At 45.1% G+C, this 23,514-nt stretch overlaps 1 protein-coding gene across 7 annotated transcripts in view; it reads right to left on the bottom strand.

The window, feature by feature from the left end:
• The window catches only part of LOC143805040 (extracellular matrix protein 2-like), a 96,159-nt gene extending 74,581 nt beyond the window's left edge, over window positions 1–21,578 (bottom strand). For 4 of the 7 annotated variants that reach the window (XM_077283787.1, XM_077283788.1, XM_077283784.1 and 1 more), the window contains exon 1: window positions 12,517–13,090. In XM_077283787.1, coding sequence (XP_077139902.1) covers window positions 12,517–12,736 — 220 coding nt within the window. In that variant the 5' untranslated portion in view covers window positions 12,737–13,090. Of the gene's footprint in view, window positions 1–12,516; window positions 13,091–21,474 lie in introns of those variants that run through there. The other 3 variants (XM_077283785.1, XM_077283786.1, XM_077283782.1) reach the window with 3 other exon arrangements.
• Window positions 21,579–23,514: the final 1,936 nt, after the last annotated feature.

Genomic DNA, 23,514 nt, shown 5'->3' with positions numbered 1-23,514 from the left:
TTTTAGCCCCCCAAATTTTTATTTTCCCAAGGGTAACTAGAGAAATTGGACCGACCCCAAAAGTTGTTGTCCAATTTGTCCTGAGTACGCTGATACCCCATATTTTGGGGTAAACCCTTTTGCGCGCATGGGAGAGTTAGGAAGGGAAGGAGCACTGTTTTACTTTTTCAACGCAGAATTGGCTGGAATTGAGATCGGACGCCATGTCGCATTTGGAGAGCCCCTGATGTGCCTAAACAGTGGAAACCCCCCAATTCTAACTGAAACCCTAACCCAAACACACCCCATAACCCTAATCCCAACCATAACCTTAACCACACCCCTGACCCAAACATGCCCCTAACCCTAATCCCAACCACATCCCTAACTCCAACACACCCCTAACCCTAATCCCAACCATAACCCTAACCACACCCCTAACCCTGACACACCCCTAACCCTAATCCCAACCCTAATCCCAACCGTAAATGTAATCCTAACCCTAACTTTAGCCCCAACCTGTTGTGAACTCTATTTTTGGGCTCCCTCTAGTGGTCACAAGCGGTACTGTGTAGTGTTGTCTTTCTGGTTGGCTGCATCAGCTGGTTCGTTATCCTTGGTTGGTTTCCTATTTAGCTCACCTGGAGACTCAGTTCCTTGCCTGCTATCAATGTATTCAGTGCTCTTCAGATTCCTTGTGGCTACCTTGCTCCCAGTCTCTCCAAGACAAGCTAAGTTTTTGTTTGATCATTTTTTGATTATCAGTGTTCATTATGTTTTTAGTCCAGCTCGCTAAAATGTGATTTCCTCGCTTGCTGGTTGCTCTAGGGGACTGAGTTTCTCCCCCCACACCGTTAGTTGGTGTGGGGGTTCTTGAAATCTCAGAGTGGATATTTTGTAAGGGTTTTTTTACTGACCGCATAGATTCCCTTTTCTATTTTCTGCTATCTAGTATTAGTGGGCCTCATTTGCTGAATCTGCTTTCACCCCTGTGTATGTGCCTTCCTCTTACCTCACCGTTATTATCTGTTGGGGGCTTCTATATCTTTGGGGATTATTTCTCTGGAGGCAAGAGAGGTCTTTCTTTCTCTCTAGGGGTAGTTAGTTCCTCAGGCTGGCTCGAGACGTCTAGGATTTTTAGGCACGTTCACCGGCTACTTCTAGTGTGTTTGGATAGGTTCAGATTTGCGGTCAGTCCAGTTTGCCACCTCCCTAGAGCTTGTCCTATGTTTGTTACTTAGCTGGAGTAATTTGTGATCCTCAACCACTAAGGATCATAACAGTATAGCAGGCCAAAAAGTGTTTAATGCATCACAGAAGTGGGATAAAAAGAAGACCTGAGGACATTTTTTTTTTTTTTCCTCCCGCTTTTCCTTTGCTGCAGTCTGTTTAGCTTCTTTCATCCCCTTGAACTCTGGGTGGTTTTGAGCTCAGCTGCAGACATGAATGTTCAGACTCTGACTTCTAGTGTGGATCATCTTACTGAACGGGTGCAAAGTATTCAGGATTTTGTTATTCGTAGCCCTATGTCAGAACCAAAGATACCCATTCCTGAGTTGTTTTCTGGAGATAGATCTAGGTTTCAAAATTTTAAGAATAATTGTAAGTTATTTCTATCTCTGAGACCTCGTTCCTCTGGTGATTCCGCTCGGCAAGTTAAAATTGTTATCTCCTTGTTGCGTGGCGACCCTCAAGATTGGGCTTTCTCTCTGGCGCCAGGAGATCCTGCTTTGCTTAATGTAGATGCATTTTTTCTGGCTCTTGGACTGCTTTATGAGGAGCCTAATCTTGAGAATCAGGCAGAAAAAGCGTTGCTGGCTATCTCTCAAGGTCAGGATGAAGCAGAGGTGTATTGTCAAAAATTTCGGAAATGGTCGGTGCTTACTCAGTGGAATGAGTGTGCCCTGGCTGCAAATTTCAGAGAAGGTCTTTCTGAGGCCGTTAAGAATGTTATGGTGGGGTTTCCCACCCCTACAAGTCTGAGTGATTCTATGGCTTTAGCCATTCAGGTTGATCGGCGTTTGTGGGAGCGCAAATCTGCTCATCCTTTGGCGGTATTTTCTGGACAGAGACCTGAGTCTATGCAATGTGACCGAACTCTGACCAGAATTGAGTGACAAAGTCATAGACGTCAAAATGGGTTGTGCTTCTACTGTGGTGATTCTACTCATGTTATCTCAGCATGCTCTAAACGCTTAAAAAAAATCGCTAAACCTGTCACCATTGGTACTATACAGCCTAAATTTATTTTGTCTGTTACTTTGATTTGTTCTTTGTCGTCCTACCCGGTTATGGCTTTTGTGGATTCGGGTGCTGCCCTGAATCTGATGGATTTGTCGTTTGCCAGGCGCTGTGGTTTTGTCCTGGAGCCTTTGGAATTTCCTATTCCTCTGAGGGGAATTGATGCTACGCCATTGGCTGAGAATAAGCCTCAGTATTGGACGCAAATGACCATGTGCATGACTCCCGTACATCAGGAGGTGATTCGCTTTCTCATTCTGCATAATTTGCATGATGTTGTCGTTTTGGGTCTGCCATGGCTGCAAGCTCATAATCCAGTTTTAGATTGGAAAGCTATGTCTGTGTCAAGTTGGGGTTGCCAGGGAATTCATGGCGATACTCCGTTGGTGTCTATTGCTTCTTCCACTCCTTCTGAGGTCCCTGAGTTTTTGTCTGACTACCAGGATGTATTTGATGAGCCCAGGTCCAGTGCCCTGCCCCCTCATAGGGATTGTGACTGTGCTATAAATTTAATTCCTGGTAGTAAATTCCCTAAGGGATGACTTTTTAATTTGTCTATACCAGAGCATGCCGCGATGCGGAGTTATATAAAGGAGTCTTTGGAGAAGGGACATATTCGCCCATCCTCTTCCCCTCTTGGTGCAGGATTTTTTTTTGTGGCCAAGAAGGACGGTTCTTTGAGACCTTGTATAGATTATCGTCTTCTGAATAAAATTACAGTCAAATTTCAGTATCCTTTGCCACTATTGTCTGATTTGTTTGCTCGGAATAAGGGTGCCAGTTGGTTCACCAAGATAGATCTCCGTGGTGCGTATAACCTTGTGCGCATTAAGCAGGGAGATGAATGGAAAACAGCATTTAATACGCCCGAAGGCCATTTTGAGTACTTAGTGATGCCTTTTGGACTCTCCAATGCTCCTTCTGTGTTTCAGTCCTTCATGCATGACATCTTCCGAGAATATCTGGATAAATTTATGATTGTTTATTTGGATGACATTTTGGTCTTTTCTGATGATTGGGAGTCCCATGTGAAGCAGGTCAGGATGGTGTTTCAGGTCCTGCGTGCTAATGCTTTATTTGTGAAGGGCTCAAAATGCCTCTTCGGAGTACAGAAGGTCTCCTTTTTGGGTTTTATTTTTTCTCCTTCTACTGTGGAGATGGACCCAGTCAAGGTCCAGGCTATTCATGACTGGACTCAGCCCACGTCTGTTAAGAGTCTTCAGAAGTTCTTGGGGTTTGCTAATTTTTATCGTCGTTTCATCGCTAATTTTTCTAGCGTGGTTAAACCTTTGACGGATTTGACCAAGAAGGGTTCTGATGTGACTAATTGGTCTCCTGCGGCCGTGGAGGCCTTTCGCGAGCTGAAGCACCGGTTTTCTTCAGCTCCAGTCTTATATCAGCCAGATGTCTCTCTCCCCTTCCAGGTCGAGGTTGATGCTTCTGAGATTGGAGCAGGGGCTGTTTTGTCGCAGAGAAGCTCTGATGGCTCTGTGATGAAGCCATGTGCTTTCTTTTCAAGAAAGTTTTCGCCTGCCGAGCGGAATTATGATGTTGGTAATCGGGAGTTGTTGGCTATGAAGTGGGCATTTGAGGAGTGGCGACATTGGCTCGAAGGAGCTAAACATCGTGTGGTGGTCTTTACTGATCACAAAAATCTGATTTACCTTGAATCTGCCAAGCGCCTGAATCCTAGACAGGCTCATTGGTCGTTGTTTTTCTCCCGTTTCAACTTCGTGGTCTCATACCTGCCTGGTCCGAAGAACGTGAAAGCTGATGCACTTTCTAGGAGTTTTGTGCCTGACTCTCCAGGAGTTTCTGAGCCGGCTGGTATTCTCAGAGAGGGAGTGATTTTGTCTGCCATTTCCCCAGATTTGCGATGAGTGCTGCAGAAATTTCAGGCGGATAGACCTGACCGTTGTCCACCAGAGAGACTGTTTGTCCCGGATAGATGGACCAGCAGAGTTATTTCCGAGGTTCATTCTTCGGTGTTGGCGGGTCATCCTGGGATTTTTGGTACCAGAGATTTGGTGGCTAGGTCCTTCTCGTGGCCTTCCTTGTCGCGGGATGTGCGTTCCTTTGTGCAGTCTTGTGGGATTTGTGCTCGGGCTAAGCCTTGCTGTTCTCGTGCCAGCGGTTTGCTTTTGCCTTTGCCTGTTCCGAAAAGGCCTTGGACACACATTTCCATGGATTTTATTTCGGATCTTCCAGTATCTCAGAAAATGTCTGTCATCTGTGTGGTGTGTGATCGTTTTTCCAAGATGGTCCATTTGGTGCCCTTGCCTAAGTTGCCTTCTTCCTCCGATTTGGTTCCTCTATTTTTTCAGAATGTGGTTCGCTTGCACGGCATTCCTGAAAATATTGTGTCTGATAGAGGATCCCAGTTTGTGTCCAGGTTTTGGTGGACTTTTTGTGCTAAGATGGGCATTGATTTGTCTTTTTCGTCGGCCTTCCATCCTCAGACTAATGGCCAAACCGAACGAACTAATCAGACGTTGGAAACTTATTTGAGATGTTTTGTTTCTGCTGATCAGGATGATTGGGTGACTTTTTTGCCTTTGGCCGAGTTTGCCCTTAATAATCGGGCTAGTTCTGCTACTTTGGTTTCACCTTTTTTCTGCAATTCTGGTTTCCATCCTCATTTTTCCTCGGGTCAGGTTGAGTCTTCTGACTGTCCTGGGGTGGATTCTGTGGTGGATAGGTTGCAGCAGATTTGGAACCATGTGGTGGACAATTTGAGGTTGTCACAGGAGAAGGCTCAGCGCTTTGCCAACCGCCGCTGCGGTGTGGGTCCCCGACTTCGTGTTGGGGATTTGGTGTGGCTGTCTTCTCGGTATGTTCCTATGAAGGTCTCCTCTCCTAAATTCAAGCCTCGCTTCATCGGTCCTTATAAGATCTTGGAAATCCTTAACCCGGTGTCTTTTCGTTTGGATCTCCCAGCATCGTTTGCCATTCATAATGTGTTCCATAGGTCTTTGTTGCGGAGGTATGTGGTACCTGTGGTTCCTTCTGTTGAGCCTCCTGCTCCGGTGCTGGTCGAGGGCGAATTGGAGTACGTGGTGGAGAAGATTTTGGATTCTCGTATCTCTAGACGGAGGCTTCAGTATTTGGTTAAGTGGAAGGGCTATGGTCAGGAGGATAATTCCTGGGTTGTCGCCTCTGATGTTCATGCGGCCGATTTGGTTCGTGCCTTCCACGCGGCTCATCCTGATCGCCCTGGGGGTCTTGATGAGGGTTCGGTGACCCCTCCTCAAGGGGGGGGTACTGTTGTGAATTCTATTTTTGGGCTCCCTCTAGTGGTCACAAGCGGTACTGTGTAGTGTTGTCTTTCTGCAGGTTGGCTGCATCAGCTGGTTCGTTATCCTTGGTTGGTTTCCTATTTAGCTCACCTGGAGACTCAGTTCCTTGCCTGCTATCAATGTATTCAGTGCTCTTCAGATTCCTTGTGGCTACCTTGCTCCCAGTCTCTCCAAGACAAGCTAAGTTTTTGTTTGATCATTTTTTGATTATCAGTGTTCATTATGTTTTTAGTCCAGCTCGCTAAAATGTGATTTCCTCGCTTGCTGGTTGCTCTAGGGGACTGAGTTTCTCCCCCCACACCGTTAGTTGGTGTGGGGGTTCTTGAAATCTCAGAGTGGATATTTTGTAAGGGTTTTTTTACTGACCGCATAGATTCCCTTTTCTATTTTCTGCTATCTAGTATTAGTGGGCCTCATTTGCTGAATCTGCTTTCACCCCTGTGTATGTGCCTTCCTCTTACCTCACCGTTATTATCTGTTGGGGGCTTCTATATCTTTGGGGATTATTTCTCTGGAGGCAAGAGAGGTCTTTCTTTCTCTCTAGGGGTAGTTAGTTCCTCAGGCTGGCTCGAGACGTCTAGGATTTTTAGGCACGTTCACCGGCTACTTCTAGTGTGTTTGGATAGGTTCAGATTTGCGGTCAGTCCAGTTTGCCATCTCCCTAGAGCTTGTCCTATGTTTGTTACTTAGCTGGAGTAATTTGTGATCCTCAACCACTAAGGATCATAACACTAACCCTAACCCTATTGGGAAAATGGAAATAGATACATTTTTTAAATTTTATTATTTTTCCCTAACTAAGGGGGTGATGAAGTGGGGTTTGATTTATTTTTATAGCTGTTTTTTTAGCGGATTTTTATGATTGGCAGCTGTCACACATTAAAAGACGCTTTTTATTGCAAAAAATAGTTCTTGCGTCTCCACATTTTGAGAGCTATAATTTTTCCATATTTTGGTCCACAGAGTCATGTGAGGTCTTGTTTTGTTTTTTTGCGGGACGAGTTGATGTTTTTATTGGAACCATTTTCGGGAACGTGACATTTTTTGATCGCTTTTTATTCCGATTTTTGTGAGGCAGAATGAGCAAAAAACAGCAATTCGTGAATTTCTTTTGGGGAGGCGTTTATACTGTTCCACGTTTGATAAAATTGATAAAGCAGTTTTATTCTTCGGGTCAGTAAGATTACAGCGATACCTCATTTATATTTTTTTATGCTTTGGCGCTTTTAAAATAATTATTTTTGCATCGCTTTATTCTGAGGACTATAACTTTTTTAGTTTTTCACTGATGATGCTGTATGGTGGCTCGTTTTTTGCGGGACAAGAAGACGTTTTAATTTTCAGCGGTATCATGGTTTTTTATATCCCTCTTTTTGATCGCGTGTTATTCCACTTTTTGTTTGGCGGTATGATAATAAAGCGTTTTTTGCCTCGTTTTTTCTCTTTTTTTTTACGGTGACCACTGAAGGGGTTAACTAGTGGGACAGTTTTAAAGGTCGGGTCAGCGATCACACAGGCACTGAAGGAGGCTTGCCGGTGCCTGCTCTGAACAGGCGCTTGCAAGCCACCTCCCTGCAGGACCCGGAAGGCCCCCCCGTGGCCATTTTGGATCCGGGGCCTGCAGGGAAGAGGAGGTAGACCTCCGAGGGTCTCAGGGAAGCATGCAGGGAGCTCCCTCCCTGCGCGATGCTTCCCTGTGCCGCCGGTACGCTGCAATCATGTTTGATCGTAGTGTTCCGGGGTTAATGTGCCAGGAGCGGTCCGTGACCGCTCCTGGCACATAGTGCCGGATGTCAGCTGCGATAGTCAGCTGACACCCATGAGGGCGGCTGAATGGTGATGACATACTATCCCTTCGGTGGTCATACGGGCCCATACCACCTCGATGGGATAGTACGTCAGATGTCAGAAAGGGGTTAAAAACTGTGAGCAAGTGATGAGAAGAATTGATGCTTTGATGCTGTTTTGAAAGTAAAGGGTGGTCTCACTGAATAGGGATGGGATTTAGATTTCTGTTTTGTTCATTCACTTTTCTATTTGTTAATTGATAAAAATTAAATTAACGCTTCTAATTTTTAAAGCTTCTTACTGTGCAGCATTTTTGTCATATTTGCACAAAATATTTCACAGCATAAATATTATTATTGTTATTATTATTGTTATTTATTATTATAGTGCCATTTATTCCATGGCACTTTACATGTGAGGAGGGACGTACAAAATATAATAAATAATGCATTTAGCACACATATGTATACGTATATAATGATAACATTTATTCTTTGTCATTTTTTCAGAATTATGGGTTTTGCCTGACTGATGCTAAAACTAAAAACCGAACGCAACATCATGTTATTTCCACTTTTTATTTGCAGTCTGCTACATGTAGGCATAACCCGATTTTTAAAATACAGACATATTCCTATATTCCACATCACCGACCGCCATCCTTTAATTTCTCCTGTGAATTACCTACATTTTTTTTTCTGAAGAACTATATATTGAAGCCTCTACTTGCTGCTCCCATAGCAATAAAAATGTCACCTATCAAACATCAGCTCCTACATATAGACAGCAAAGCTGACACTTACATGGCCCCTCCACATACTTGCATTTCACATCCGCCATTGGGAACATTGATCCATATAATTATATATATTATGGCACTTTTTTGTATTTATCAGATAAGCTGCTCACTCATCAGATGACTGAAGTTATTAGGACTGGGCTATATATAATCTGGAAATGGAGGATCAGGAGAGAAGGGAACGGTTTGTGCCAACTCCTTGGCTTAGTGATGCCAAGAGTCGGATAAACAATATTATAAGATAAAAGAGGCAGCGGAATAATTCTCACTGAATTACTGGGCCTTGTTATTATTAACACTTTCCTCGTGAACAGAACAAGCTCTGAGGAAATCGCAAAGATGTTGGAATTCTTCAAGGATTCCCAAGAAGGATCGAAATTAAGTTTTTAGGAAAAACTGGTAACCTGACAACCCAGGACATCTTACTAAAGGGTTAATCACACAACAACTTCTCAGACTTTATAGAATATGCTTACGTTTAGATTATATTGGCTGTTTCTGCTTAAATGCCAATTCCCAACACCTGTCTCCTGGTCATTCATTTGATTAAAATGACTTTAGGAGCCAAAACTGGGCAGCGGTCCTTACATAAAGAAAAAATCCCATTACAGTATATATGAGAATGAAGCCCATTCAGCCTTGAATTAATTTTATTGTCTAAAATCTGATAGCAACAGAAGTAATTTTGCGGTCAGTTGCAGAGGGAATGTGAGCTTATGGATATTAGATGCTGTGATAGGATATGGAACCAGGGAACTAGTCAGATTGCTGTTTGTAGAGTCAGGATGGATTTTTTTTCACTAATATCGAGCAGCAAAGGTTTTTCTGAATCAACATGTTAGTTTATAGGTTGATCTCGATGGAACCTTCAACTTTAAAAACTATGAAAGTATGAAAAACCATGAGTGGGGCAGAGCTATACTACCTGTCAGAGACTGAGACTTCTAAATGAGGGCACATCTGAAGTGGTGTGTCACTCAGATTACAGAGGGGAGATTGCCTCTGTAACTGTCCCAGATCGAGGAAGTCATACCTGTCTATAAGGAGAGGAGGAGGAGACCACCCAGAGAGTGAGGGCGAGTAGCTTAGAGAGGGCGCTGTCTGACGTAAAAAGACAAAGAGACACTATTTAATCTTAGACGAAGGGAACCTGTGCCATTTCACCATGGAGGCCTCTTTGTACGTGGACAGAGAGGAGTTTGCCAGCGAGAACGTGAAGTATGTGGATGGTGAGTAGTTTGACAGCAAGATCATGACGTACATGGATGGTGAGGAGTTTTCCATCGAGATCGTGAAGTACATGAATTGTGAGTTTGCCAGTGAGATGGTAAAGTACTTGGATGGTGAGGAGTTCATTGGAACTGGGACTCTAACTATCCCTGTCCCAGGGGTACTCTTGAAGGTAGAGAAGCCTGAGCCTCTGACCTTACTATGCTCCAGTTAAACCTTGATATTTCCCCTTCCCAACCCAATGAGCCATGTGACAGAAATGTAAGGTAAACAAAACATAACGAAAGAACAGGAATAACGGAAAACCTCTATCATACAAAAGCACTAACCAACAATAGGGAGGAGGATAGTGACAGGGAGGAATAAATTACGTGGGACCAGGAGATAAACACATGCATACTACAGCAAACCACAGAACACTACTACAACAATTCTACTCCAACCACTTAGCGTTAGCACACAGCAAAGGAAGACAAATCTTTCACCAGCAGGGACAAGAAGGTCTGGACAGTTTTTAAAGGAAGAGATAATGATGACCAGATCATAAGCAGCTGAAATGGAGCTGCATGTTTCTGACCAGCATAGAAAGTGTAGTTAATGTCATGATACAGGCCAGGATTTGCTTCAGGCTATCTCTTTCCTGACCTGGTCATGCACGGGTTAACCTTTCCTGCCTCTCTTTGGTGTATGTTTGGCTATTTCCCTGCTCTGTTGCTGGCAGCTGATGTCAGTGATATTTCATGTCTTCCGCTAGAGCAGCTGACCTAGCGTACCCTGAGTGTGTCCTTTGCTACCCATCTGCCCGTGTTTGTATTTGTCCCGTACCTGACCTCTGACTTGGTGTGTACTGTGTATCTGTTCCCCGCTGTGTATGACCTAGCTTGATTTCTGACCTGCACTTCCATCTTGCGTTCCTGTTTTGGACTGTCCCATCTGTCTCTGATCTTTGGCGTGCTTCTGGCTGTGTTTTTGTCTCGTCCTCTTGGTACCGCGCTCCCGACTGGCTTCTGACCCCTGGCTTAGTTCAGACCTTGCTTCTGTCTTCTCCTCTGATACTGCATTCTCGGCTGTTGCTGATTTGGCTTGTCCAACCTCTCTACTGCCCCCTAGCGGAGTTTTGCCCAACTCTTCAGATCTTCACTTAAGGTGAGCTCCTGTTACCTCCCTTCCAATCCCCTTGGTGGTTGTTCCCTTATTGCACGACATTTAACCTCTTCAGCACCAGAGGAAACGAAATCCATTTAATATGGGACACAAATCAAACCATCTCTAAAGAGGACCTGTGATTCATTACCCGTGACCGGCTAACTACAGGTCTTCCAGGGGGACGTGACACCATCATGACAGTATGTGGATGGGGAGAAGTTTGCCAGCAAGATCATGACTTACATGGATGGTGAGGAGTTTATCAGAGAGACTGTGAAGTACATGGATGGTGAGGATTTTTCCAGCGTGATATTAACATACATGGATGGTGAGGAGTTTGGCAACAAGATTGTGACATGTGGATGATGAGGCGTTTTCCAGTGAAAACATGAGACCTACTGACAGTATTTGTGTGACGAAAGATATTGAGGGATAGAGTCTCACTGACAGCAGAGGAAGAAGCCCAAAGCGAAAGATCTAGAGGATCGGACAGTTGTAAGTATGAGTTCGAGTTATGTTGGGGTGAAGTGACTAGAAGAGACCTGTTTGGGACAAATGTCTATAAAGTGACTGTAAATACGTTGTTGCTGTAAACTTTAAGCCAAGTATCTCACCTGAGCAAAGATCTTTTTTGCTATTGTTAAAAGAGACTGTGTGATGTCCATGCTCTTGCGCCGTCCCGAGAGGCAAATCCCCAGTTAGGACTGTCTTGTAAGTCATTCTGAGGTTGCAGCCTACCACACATGTTTTGGTTGAAGGACCATTCCCGCTGATGGCCTTTGAGCGGAGTACAGACTGCTCGATGACAGCTGGCAGTCTGTCTTATTCAAAGACATTATGTGTATCATGGACTGCAGCCGGTACTTAGATGATGGATTTGCAAGGCCGGTGTGAATATGTCTAAGTTACTGTAAGTTATTATTGAAAAGCAAAAAATGTTGTGATTCCTAAAGATGTACGGTAATTTTCCAACACATTCCCATTCTCCTCCTACAATTTGAATCCCCATTTCAAGAGTCCTTGTCAAAACCTTGCAGAAATGCCTACTTTGGCATCATTATACATAAGTCCTGGCCTTCTGAGGTCCACTTTGTCAAAACTTGATAAAAAGATTTGTGGGTTTTTGTCATAAATTGGGATATAATGTCATTGCTTTAGGACACGGGACACAATCATGTTCCTACCTAAAGTCACGTGTGGAGGAGAAACATTGACAAAGCTGAGACAATACAGCCCTTATTATGTTATTCAGGCAATTAGTCAACAACACAATTTATACAGATTCATGAGAGGTGAACATCCTATAACTACTACTCCAAGTGGATGAATTTTTACAATTGCTCATCAGTTTGGTAACGAAGGGACTTGCTTAAATATCAAATTCTCAATGTAGTGCACTGAATTCTTTCCATTATCTTTGGGAGAGATCCAAAGTGGCCGCAGGGTTGGCGAGGGATTTTCAAATTTCCTGCGGCTTTGTTGATATCCTTCACTGAACTATAGACTATTATAGGACATCTGGTGATAGATAGATATTAGATAGATAATAGTAGATAATCTATAGATAATAGATAGTAAAGAAAGGAAATTGGGAGGCACTCAATGGCAAATTCCATGCAAAAAAATAGTGAATTTATTGGTCCATGTGAACAGATTTCAATGTTCTTTGGCCTTTGTCTAACTTGCCACCTGTTCACATGGACAAATACATACGGTACTATTTTGCATGGAATTTGCAAATGAGTGCTGCTTGCTTTTTTTTGCTTCTTTAGGTACCATAGGTTGGTGGGTTGCAACCTATGGGCTGGCACCTGTACATTGATAGATGGAAAGATAGATGGATACTGTATAAGCATAAGAAATACAGATGGATCTTTTGATTATTATTTTTGTACTTTCTACGGTCAACCGCTCTTATTTTGCGCTAGATAATACCAAAAACTAGGAAATATGACTCTCGGATTTAGTGCCAGGTGATGCACCAAGTGCACATATGGTGCACCAACCAATTCAGATTATAGAAAGATAGAAAATTACCTGCAACTAAGGGACTGCTTGTCGCGGCTGCATCTCCTCTCCTTTGCCCGGTGGTCTTGTGCTCAGGAACCATCTTAGTTGGTGAAGATCGTTCTTCTATAATATTGCTTGTCCTTTGAGCCTCTTGACGAAGGCCCGTCCTAAAATTCTCTCGAGACTTTTGAGCCCAGCCGGTGGACACCAAAATATTGAAAGCTAACAGAGTAAGAATTAGATTCATTGTGTGTAACTTGTCCCCTTAAGTTCCTACAGTTAGATGTTGGTATCTGCTCCTCTGACCTGCAAAGTGCCTGCGAGAAGTTTAACCCAAAGCCTTCTCCAAGAAAATATTCCCGGGAGGGCTTAACTCAAACACTAGGTGAACTTTTTTCTCCTTCCCCTTCACAGAATTTATTTTCTGTCCAAACAAACACTTCCATCACTTGTGATCCCCTTCTACCAGGGCTTGCAAACAGCTCCAGACCGACTTTCTATGCATTGAAAGCATTTGTTGAACAAACCTGATGTTTTTTTTTTATCAAACTTGGGAGAGATTGGATGTTTCGGAGTGTTTGGAATATAAAATTAGCGTAGAGCATGTTGCAGCGAGGTCTGCGGCCTGGTCTCTATGAATAGGACCTCTGTTTGTTCACAAGCTACGCTCAGTATGGTTGGGAGGGGTCGGGATTACGCTCAGGTTCACACACAGAAGCCTTTCTCTGCTGTTTCCTGTGTAGAGTTGCTATGTAGACAGAGTGTTTTCAAGATCCAGCATATGGAAACATAACACATCTCCAGTTTACCGATACGGCTTCAAGGCTGAGAAATGTATGCCTCGGGGGGGGGGATGAATTAAGGCATTTTCTTACATTTCTGTAAGCCTTAATTAAATATAATGATGAATTTATTTATGTATTTGTGGATATTTATACACTTTCCCTCCCAAAAAAATCCTCTTTTTCCCACTTCACAGGGCTGTCAGCAAAACGTGATCTCCTTAAGTGTTCACCTTATATAAGGCTTATGGAGATATAAGCTCATTCATATGTACACAGATGTTGGTTGTTCCCAGTAGATACGGATAGACACTAGGCCGTATGGTATTGAGAACACATTTTAAGGTGATATGTGATATATAGTCATGGTTTATAGCCTCTTTTTAGCTCTGACGATTATCACCTTAGACAATCCTCTGTAGCGCACACCGTAGAGGCAGACTAGGCAGCTGTTATGGGGCTCATGGAGAAGGGGCTCAAGTGTAACGTGACTATGCCAATAATGTACAGTGGAGAGTGAAAACTAAGTTGCTCATATACCATAGATATCTGCACACTGAACACTCATTTGGTCAAGAGATACATGATGTAGAAAAAAGTATGTGCCCCCTCCATATTACACCTAGAGGAGCTCTTCTGACCTTCCATTCTAAATCCATAGATATTAATGTGCAATCGGCCCCTTTGCAGGTGCAACTGCTTCCTCTCTACTGGGAAGGATTTCTATAAGAATTTGCCCCTTCATCTACAAAAGCATTTATGAGGTGACACAATGTTGGGGGGAGGCCGGTCTGACAATCTCTGATCTTATATGGGGCTGAGGTCCGGGCACTGTGCAACTGCTCAAGTTCTTCCACCAATCTCCCCCTCCATGTCTGTATGGAGCTTGTGTACTGGGTGCAGTCATGGGGAACAGAAAATGGCCTTCCCCAAATTGTTCCCAAAAAGCTGGAAGTTACAATTGTTCACAATGTCTTGTGCTGAAACATTAAGATTTCCCTTCATTGGAACTAAGAGGCTGAGTTGGGCACCTGAAAAACAAGCTCATCTCATAGTATTACCCATTCTCCTCCACCATCTGTACAGCGGGCACAGTGCAGTCAGGGGGTAACGTTCTTCTGGCATTCACCAAACCCAGACTTGTCCATCAGATGCCAGATAGAGAAGTGTGATCCGTCACTGCACAGAACACGTCTCCTCCAGAGTCCAGTGATGGCAACTTTACATCACTCCATCAGACGCTCAGCATTGTGCTTGGTGAGGTAAGGCTGCATGCAGCTGCTCTGCCATGAAGCTCCTGGTGGGGGCGCATTGTTTGTGCTGATGTTATACCAGAGGAGGTCTGGACTTTGCAGTTATGGAGTTAGCAGAGTGTTGGTGACTTCTCTGCTCCTCATACTCGACCCCCCGCTCTGTAACACTACAGGGTTTCCACTTTGTGGCTGAGTTGCTGCTCTTCCTTCCACTTATCAATAATATCACTCACAGGAGATGAAGGAAGATTTAGGGGTCAACAAATGTCATTAACGGACTTTTTTACCCCATTGGCTTCTATTACAGGACCTTACTGGTATCAGTGAGCTCTGCACCACCAGCCATGCTGTAACATGTTCGTAAGGGCAGACTGCACATCATGGGGGCCGGAAGTTATACACTGATTGGCGATGGGTCAGATGTTATACACTGATTGGCGATGGGTCAGATGTTATACATCAGGAGGGTATTAGCTGGATGTTATTCATCGGGGCGAGGGGCCAGATGTTATATACAAGAGGGTAAGGCTAGTTTCACACTAGCGTTAACTGCAATACGTCGCAAATGCGTCGTTTTTGCGAAACGCCGCATCCAGCAAAAGTTTTTGCTGGATACGTTGTTTCGTCATAGAGTAACATTAGCGACGCATTTGCGACGCATTTGCGACGCATTTCCAAACGGTGAATGCGTTTGGCGGCGTTTGGGCGTATGGTAGCGGTCCGTCGGGAGAAAAAAACGTTACATGTAACGTTTTTTGCTCCCGACGGTCCGCTTTTTCCGACCGCGCATGCGCAGTCGGAACTCCGCCCCCACCTCCCCGCACTTCCCCGCACATCACAATGGGGCAGCGGATGCGTGGGAAATATGCATCCGCTGCCCCCGTTGTGCGGCGGAGACCACACTAGCGTCGGGAACGTCGGCCCGACGCGCAGCGACGGGTTGTTCCCGACGCTAGTGTGAAAGTAGCCTAAGGGGACAGATGTTATACACTGGGGACGAGGTGCTGGATGTTATCCACCAGGGTGAGGGGCCAGATATTATATACCAGGGGTGAGCAGATGGATGTTATAAACTTGGGGCAATGGGGCCAGATGTTATACACCGGGGGGCAAGTGGCAGGGTGTTCTACACCAGGGAATAGGGGCCTGGGTGTTATATACTGGGGGCAAGGGGACTGCATGAGAAACCTGAATTCAATGATTAAGATTAGTGATGAGCGAATATACTCGTTACTCGAGATTTCCGGAGCATGCTCGGGGGTCCACCGAGTATTTTTTAGTGCTCGAAGATTTAGTTTTTATTGCCGCAGCTGAATGATTTACATCTGTTGGCCAGCATAAGTACATGTGGGGATTCCCTAGCAACCAGGCAATCCCCACATGTACTTATGCTGGCTAACAGATGTAAATCATTCAGCTGCGGCAATAAAAACTAAATCTCCAAGCACTAAAAAACACTCGGAGGACCCCCGAGCGTGTTCGAGAAATCTCGAGTAACGAGTATATTCACTCATCACTAATTAAGATGTTTGTCCCAGTTTTTTTCTCCATATCTCTCTATAGGCACATTTTATGGCCAAGTGTTTGAGTGTTTTCGATAAGTAGAGGGAAGAAAACAGCCGCCATACAGCTCTTGTTGTAGCTTACCTTCTGGGAGAATAAACTGACCAGATTTTTACATTTAAACCACCTTATGATTATCTCCTCCAACATCATCTGTTGGTCGGCTGTTTAAAGTCAACAACCCTTTTAAGTATAACTCCCATGAGCACTATAGGGTAGCAAAGAGGTAGACGTATTTTAGGGTCATGGTAAAAGGTATAAGACTAAGGCAAACAATCACCAAGTCCTTCATGCTTCAGATAGGGTTTGCGTCTTGGGAATACTAAGCTCCAAAATGGGTCTGATCTGGAGAATCCCAATAAATTTGCACGTTTAAACTACATGAATGTCATGGGAGGTGGTCCCTGCTCAGGACCCACCTCTATAACCCACAGCAGAGGTCCACTGCAAAGAGTGGCTGTGAGGAGCAGACTTTGTTCTATACAGGGGCAGACACAGACAGCTTGGGGCCCCTGTGCAAGAAATGTGTCTGTGCCCCCCTCCTTATATCGTGAAAAATTTACATATACAGTACAGACCAAAAGTTTGGACACACCTTCTCATTTAAAGATGTTTCTGTATTTTCATGACTATGAAAATTGTACATTCACACTGAAGGCGTCAAAACTCTGAATTAACACATTTGGAATTATATACTTAACAAAAAAGTGTGAAACAACTGGAATTATGTCTTATATTCTAGGTTCTTCAAAGTATCCACCTTTTGCTTTGATGACTGCTTTGCACACTCTTGGCATTCTCTTGACGAGCTTCTAGAGGTAGTCACCGGGAATGGTTTTCACTTCACAGGGGTGCCCTGTCAGGTTTAATAAGTGGGATTTTTTGCCTTATAAATGGGGTTGGGACCATCAGTTGTGTTGTGCAGAAGTCTGGTGGATACACAGCTGATAGTCCTACTGAATAGACTGTTAGCTGCTTTTTTCTTGCCATAATACAAATTCTAAGTAAAGAAAAACGAGTGGCCATCATTACTTTAAGAAATGAAGGTCAGTCAGTCCGAAAAATTGGAAAAACTTTGAAAGTGTCCCCAAGTGCAGTGGCAAAAACCATCAAGTGCTACAAATAAACTGGCTGACATGAGGACCGCCCCAGTGAAGGAAGACCAAGAGTCACCTCTGCTTCTGAGGATAAGTTTATCAAAATCACCAGCCTCAGAAATCGCAGGATAACAGCAGCTCAGATTAGAGACCAGGTCAATGCCACACAGAGTTCTAGCAGCAGACACATCTCTACATCAACTGTTAAGAGGAGACTTTGTGCAGCAGGCCTCATGGTAAAATAGCTGCTAGGAAACCACTGCTGAGGACAGGCAACAAGCAGAAGAGACTTGTTTGGGCTAAAGAACACAAGGAATGGACATTAGACCAGTGGAAATCTGTGCGTTGGTCTGATGAGTCCAAATTTGAGATCTTTGGTTCCAACCTCTGTGTCTTTGTGCGACGCAGAAAAGGTGAACGGATGGACTCTACATGCCTGGTTCCCACCGTGAAGCATGGAGGAGGAGGTGTGATGGTGTGGGGGTGCTTTGCTGGTGACACTGTTGGGGATTTATTCAAAATTGAAGGCATACTGAACCAGCATGGCTACCACAGCATCTTGCAGAGGCATGCTATTCCATGCGGTTTGCGTTTAGTTGGACCATCATTTATTTTTCAACAGGACAAAGACCCCAAACACATCCCCAGGCTGTGTAAGGGCTATTTGACCAAGAAGGAGAGTGATGGGGTGCTACGCCAGATGACCTGGCCTCCACAGTCACCAGACCTGAACCCAATCAAGATGGTTTGGGGTGAGCTGGACCGCAGAGTGAAAGCAAAACGGCCAACAAGTGCTAAGCATCTCTGGGAACTCCTTCAAGATTGTCGGAAGACCATTCCCGGTGACTAACTCTTGAAGCTCATCAAGAAAATGGCAAGAATGTGCAAAGCAGTCATCAAAGCAAAAGGTGACTACAGGTAGTCCTCGGTTTACGACGGTCTCGGGTTACGTCGTTTCGTGTTTACGACGCTTTATACAACGCCTCATTCCGACTTACGACGTTTTGCGTCGTAAGTCGAACTACGTGCAGGGGCGGAACTACTGTACACTGTACCCGGTTACAGAGGAAACTGAGCCTCCTGCACACCATAACACACTTCATTATGGCTCCCAAACGTAAGGGTACTGTCACACAATGCAATTTTGAGCGCTACGACGGCACGATCCGTGACGTCGCAGCGTCGTATGAATATCGCTCCAGCGTCGTAGACTGCGGTCACACGTTGCAATCACGGCGCTGGAGCGATGCCGAAGTCCCCAGGTAACCAGGGTAAACATCGGGTTACTAAGCGCAGGGCCGCGCTTAGTAACCCGATGTTTACCCTGGTTACCAGTGTAAACGTAAAAAAAACAAACGGTACATACTTACATTCCGGTGTCTGTCCCCCGGCGTTCTGCTTCTCTCCACTGTGTAAGCACAGCGGCCGGAAAGCAGAGCGGTGACGTCAGACGTCACCGCTGTGCTCGCTTTCCGGACGGCAGGCGCTCACAGTGCAGAGAAGCAGAACGCCGGAGGACAGACACCGGAATGTAAGTACGTACTGTTTGTTTTTTTTACGTTTACGCTGGTAACCAGGGTAAACATCGGGTTACTAAGCGCGGCCCTGCGCTTAGTTACCCGATGTTTACCTTGGTTACAAGCGAACACATCGCTGGATCGCTGTCACACACAACGATCCAGCGATGTCAGCGGGTGATCAAGCGACGAAAGAAAGTTCCAAACGATCTGCTACGACGTACGATTCTCAGCAGGATCCCTGATCGCTGCTGCGTGTCAGACACTGCGATATCGTAACGATATCGCTAGAACGTCACGAATCGTACCGTCGTAGCGATCAAAATTGCACTGTGTGACAGTACCCTAAGGTAGACTCATCTGACACCAGCAGTGAATCAAAGAAAAGGAAGGCCATCACCATGGAGGTGAAAGTGGATATCCTAAGGCGATCTGATAAGGGGAAAACACCAACAGAAATTGGCAGGTCATTAGGACTTAAGGCCCCGTCACACATAGCGAGATCGCTAGCGAGATCGCTGCTGAGTCACAAGTTTTGTGACGCAACAGCGACCTCAGTAGCGATCTCGCTATGTGTGACACGTACCAGCGACCCGGCCCCTGCTGTGACATCGCTGGTCGTGTCGGAATGGCCTGGGCCGTTTTTTGGTCGTTGAGGTCCCGCTGACATCGCTGAATCGGTGTGTGTGACACCGATCCAGCGATGTCTTCACTGGTAACCAGGGTAAACATCGGGTTACTAAGCGCAGGGCCGCGCTTAGTAACCCGATGTTTACCCTGGTTACCAGCGTAAATGTAAAAAAAACCAAACAGTACATACTCACCATCTGATGTCCGTCAGGTCCCTTGCCGTCTGCTTCAAACACTGACTGAGCGCCGCAAAGTGAAAGTGAAAGTACAGCACAGCGGTGACGTCACCGCTGCGCTCTGCTCTCACTGTACGGCGGCACTCAGTCAGAGCGGGAAGCAGACGGCAAGGGACCTGACGGACATCAGATGGTGAGTATGTACTGTTTGTTTTTTTTGGTAACCAGGGTAAACATCGGGTTACTAAGCGCGGCCCTGCGCTAAGTAACCCGATGTTTACCCTGGTTACCCGGGTGCTGCAGGGGGACTTCGGCATCGTTGAAGACAGTTTCAACGATGCCGAAGTCGTTCCCCTGATCGTTGGTCGCTGGAGAGAGTTGTCTGTGTGACAGCTCCCCAGCGACCACACAGCGACTTACCAGCGATCACGGCCAGGTCGTATCGCTGGTCGTGATCGTTGGTAAATCGCTATGTGTGACGGGGCCTTTAGTCGTTCGACTGTTGCTACAATTATCAACGATAAAGATACTGTGTTAGGATAGGTGTTTGGATAGGCAGCACTGTACTTTTATTATGGTACAGTACTGTATGAACGTATGGTTCGACTTACGTCGAAATTCGGTTTACGACGACGCGTAAGAACGGATCAACGTCGTAAGTCGAGGACTACCTGTACTTTGAAGAACCTAGAATATAAGACATAATTTCAGTTGTTTCACACTTTTTTGTTAAGTATATAATTCCACATGTGTTAATTCATAGTTTTGATGCCTTCAGTGTGAATGTTCAATTTTCATAGTCATGAAAATTCAGAAAAATCTTTAAATGAGAAGGTGTGTCCAAACTTTTGGTCTGTACTGTACAAATATAGCCACATAAACGTACAGTATATATATCTTACATAGTATATTGCCGTACCTTATTACACAGTGTCCTTTCTTGTTATGTACAGTACCGTCCCTTACCTATCGGATTAAATAGAGCCCTGTGTTTATTATATACCATCCTGTCTTGTTAGATGTATAATGCAGTGATGCCTGATGGAGCATGGGAAGGTTTCTTTTCGAATGTAGGCGGCTGATGGACTGGTCTGCTGGTCAGATGCTGTGTGAATGGACCTATAAAACTTTACGTGTCCGTGTGCCATTCGATAAAAAAAATTTTGGCATCACACAGTCATATCACATGAATGTGAGCATGCAGTCTAAGGGTACTGTCTCACAGTGGCACTTTGATCGCTACGACGGTACGATCTGTGACGTTCCAGCGATATCCATACGATATCGCTGTGTCTGACACGCAGCAGCGATCAGGGACCCTGCTGAGAATCGTACGTCGTAGCAGATCGTTTGGAACTTTATTTCGTTGCTGGATCTCCCGCTGTCATCGCTGGATCGTTGTGTGTGACAGCGATCCAGCGATGCGTTCGCTTGTAACCAGGGTAAACATCGGGTTACTAAGCACAGGGCCGCGCTTAGTAACCCGATGTTTACCCTGGTTACCAGCGTAAAAGTAAAAAAAAACAAACAGTACATACTCACATTCCGATGTAACCGCTGTGATCTGCTTTCACTTTACGGCGGCACTCAGTCAGTGCGGGAAGCAGACGGCAAGGGACCTGAAGGACACCGGAATGTGAGTATGTACGGTTTGTTTGTTTTTTACTTTTACGCTGGTAACCACGGTAAACATCGGGTTACTAAGCGCGGCCCTGCGCTTAGTAACCCGATGTTTACCCTGGTTACCCGGGGCCTTCGGCATCGTTGGTCGCTGGAGAGCTGTCTGTGTGACAGCTCTCCAGCGACCACACAACGACTTTCCAACGATCATGGCCAGGTCGTATCGCTGGTCGTGATCGTTGGAAAGTTGCAGAGTGTGACAGTACCCTAAGGGATTTTGCAGATAACATTATCACTCCACATCACACAGTGCAGATACAGAATAATATCTACATCCAGGTACTTACCGCTAACGTCTCATCTTATTAGAGACATTTTCTGCTTCTTCTCCTTCAGGTCAGACCCCCATGTTGACATTTTCCAGCCACGACTCATCATGATGATCACCGCAGCCCTGAAAATAACAAGGTCATATATATTGTATATTGTATGTGTCTCTCCCCACACAGTACTACAGATATTGTTCTCTCCCACACATCCATCATTGTCCTCTCCTCCACATCCCATCATTATCCTCTCCCCCCACATCCCATTATTGTCCTCTCTCCCACATCCCATCATTGTCATCTCCCCCACATCCCATCATTGTCCTCTCCCCCACATCCCATCATTGTCCTCTCCCTCACATTCCTTCATTGCCCTCTCCCAGATATCCCATCATTGTCCTCTCCCCCACATCCCATCATTGTCCTCTCCCCCACATCCCATCATTGTCGTCTCCCTCACATTCTTTCATTGCCCTCTCCCACACATCCCATCATGGTCTTCTCCTCCACATCCCATCATTGTCCTCTCCTCCATATCTTATCATTGTCCTCTCCCTCACATTCCATCATTGTCCTCTCCCACATCCCATCATTGTGATCTCCACATTTCAGCATTGTCCTCTCCCACACATCCCATTACTGCACTCTCCCCCACATCCCATCATTGTCCTCTCCCTCACATCCCATCATTGTCCTCTACCACACATCCCATCATTGTCCTCTGCCACACATCCCATCATTACCACACATCCCATCATTGTCCTCTTTTCCACATCTCATTATTGTCCTCTCATTCACATTCCATCATTGTCCTCTCCCACACATCCCATCATTGTTTTCTCCTCCACATCTCATCATTGCCCGCTCCCCCACATCCCATCATTGTCCTCTCCCTCACATTCCATCATTGTCCTCTCCTTCCCATTCTATCATTGTTTTCTCCTTCACATTCCATCATTGTCCTCTCCTTCACATTCCATCATTGTTCTCTCCTTCACATTCCATCATAGTCCTCTCCTTCACATTCCATCATTGTCCTCTCCTTCACATTCCATCATCGTCCTCTCCCTCACATCACATCATTGCCCTCTTCCCCACATCCCATCATTGCCCAATCCCACACATCCCATCATTGTCCGCCCCTAGTTCTAAAAATTATTTGACCAAATGAATGTAAAATGGAATACATGGCTTTAAGAGATTCAGGCTTTTTCCAGCACTGAGCACTGATTACGTCAAACTTATTGTGTATTTTAATAGAGATTTGCTTACTTGTCAGTTTAAGTGCACTGATTTCACCTGGGAAGTGTTCAGCCTCTGGAATCAATGTTTCCATTCAGTGACAGTAAGAGATCTAGTTCTTATGTATACATAAGGTCAGACAGGAGATTGTTATAGGCAAATTTAAAAGCAATCATTCCATTATTCTCCTCAGTGTCTCATGTTCCTTAATTACGCCATTGTTTTCCCAGTCAATACTCTCCTTGTGTGGATATGGGGTAGTAGACCCAGTGGAGCGGTCACCAGTTCCGCCATCAGGACATTACTACCCTTACTGCTGTATGGGGCCTGGGGACCTGTCCAGGCTCTCCCTCTTGCGCTTCTGCTCACCAGGCCCCAGGATATAATGATTAAATGTGGCGCGCTGCAGAGAGCCTTCCTTGAAGCTCCACGGAACAGCAGTGCAGCTCCAAGAGAGTCCTTTCGCCTCTTCTGTGATATTCTGTTGACGGCACGTACGTCATAACGTCATCGCGTACGCATCAGCATATACACGTTTCACTCTCCAGGAGGACACTAGAAGGTGAGCTGCGCCTGCAGGGGATCTTGAGAGGTAAGTATGAAAACTTTTTTTTTTTTATAAAATTAATTAAATGGGTTGGGGGGAACAAGTGATGATGAATTGATGTTGTGGGATAGGGACAGTAAATTGAGTAGGGGGAGTGCAAATAATGATGAATTGGGGTGGAGGACAGCTAATGATCAAATGAGGGTGGAGGACAGCAAATGATGAATTGATGGTGGGGGATCGAGGACAGCGAATGATGACTTGAGGGTGGG

This window comes from Ranitomeya variabilis, chromosome 2, assembly GCF_051348905.1.
Source record: "Ranitomeya variabilis isolate aRanVar5 chromosome 2, aRanVar5.hap1, whole genome shotgun sequence".
In the NCBI taxonomy this organism is placed as follows: domain Eukaryota; kingdom Metazoa; phylum Chordata; class Amphibia; order Anura; family Dendrobatidae; genus Ranitomeya; species Ranitomeya variabilis.
Note: the sequence above shows the minus strand (reverse complement) of the source record. Positions and strands in the feature narration are given on the sequence as shown.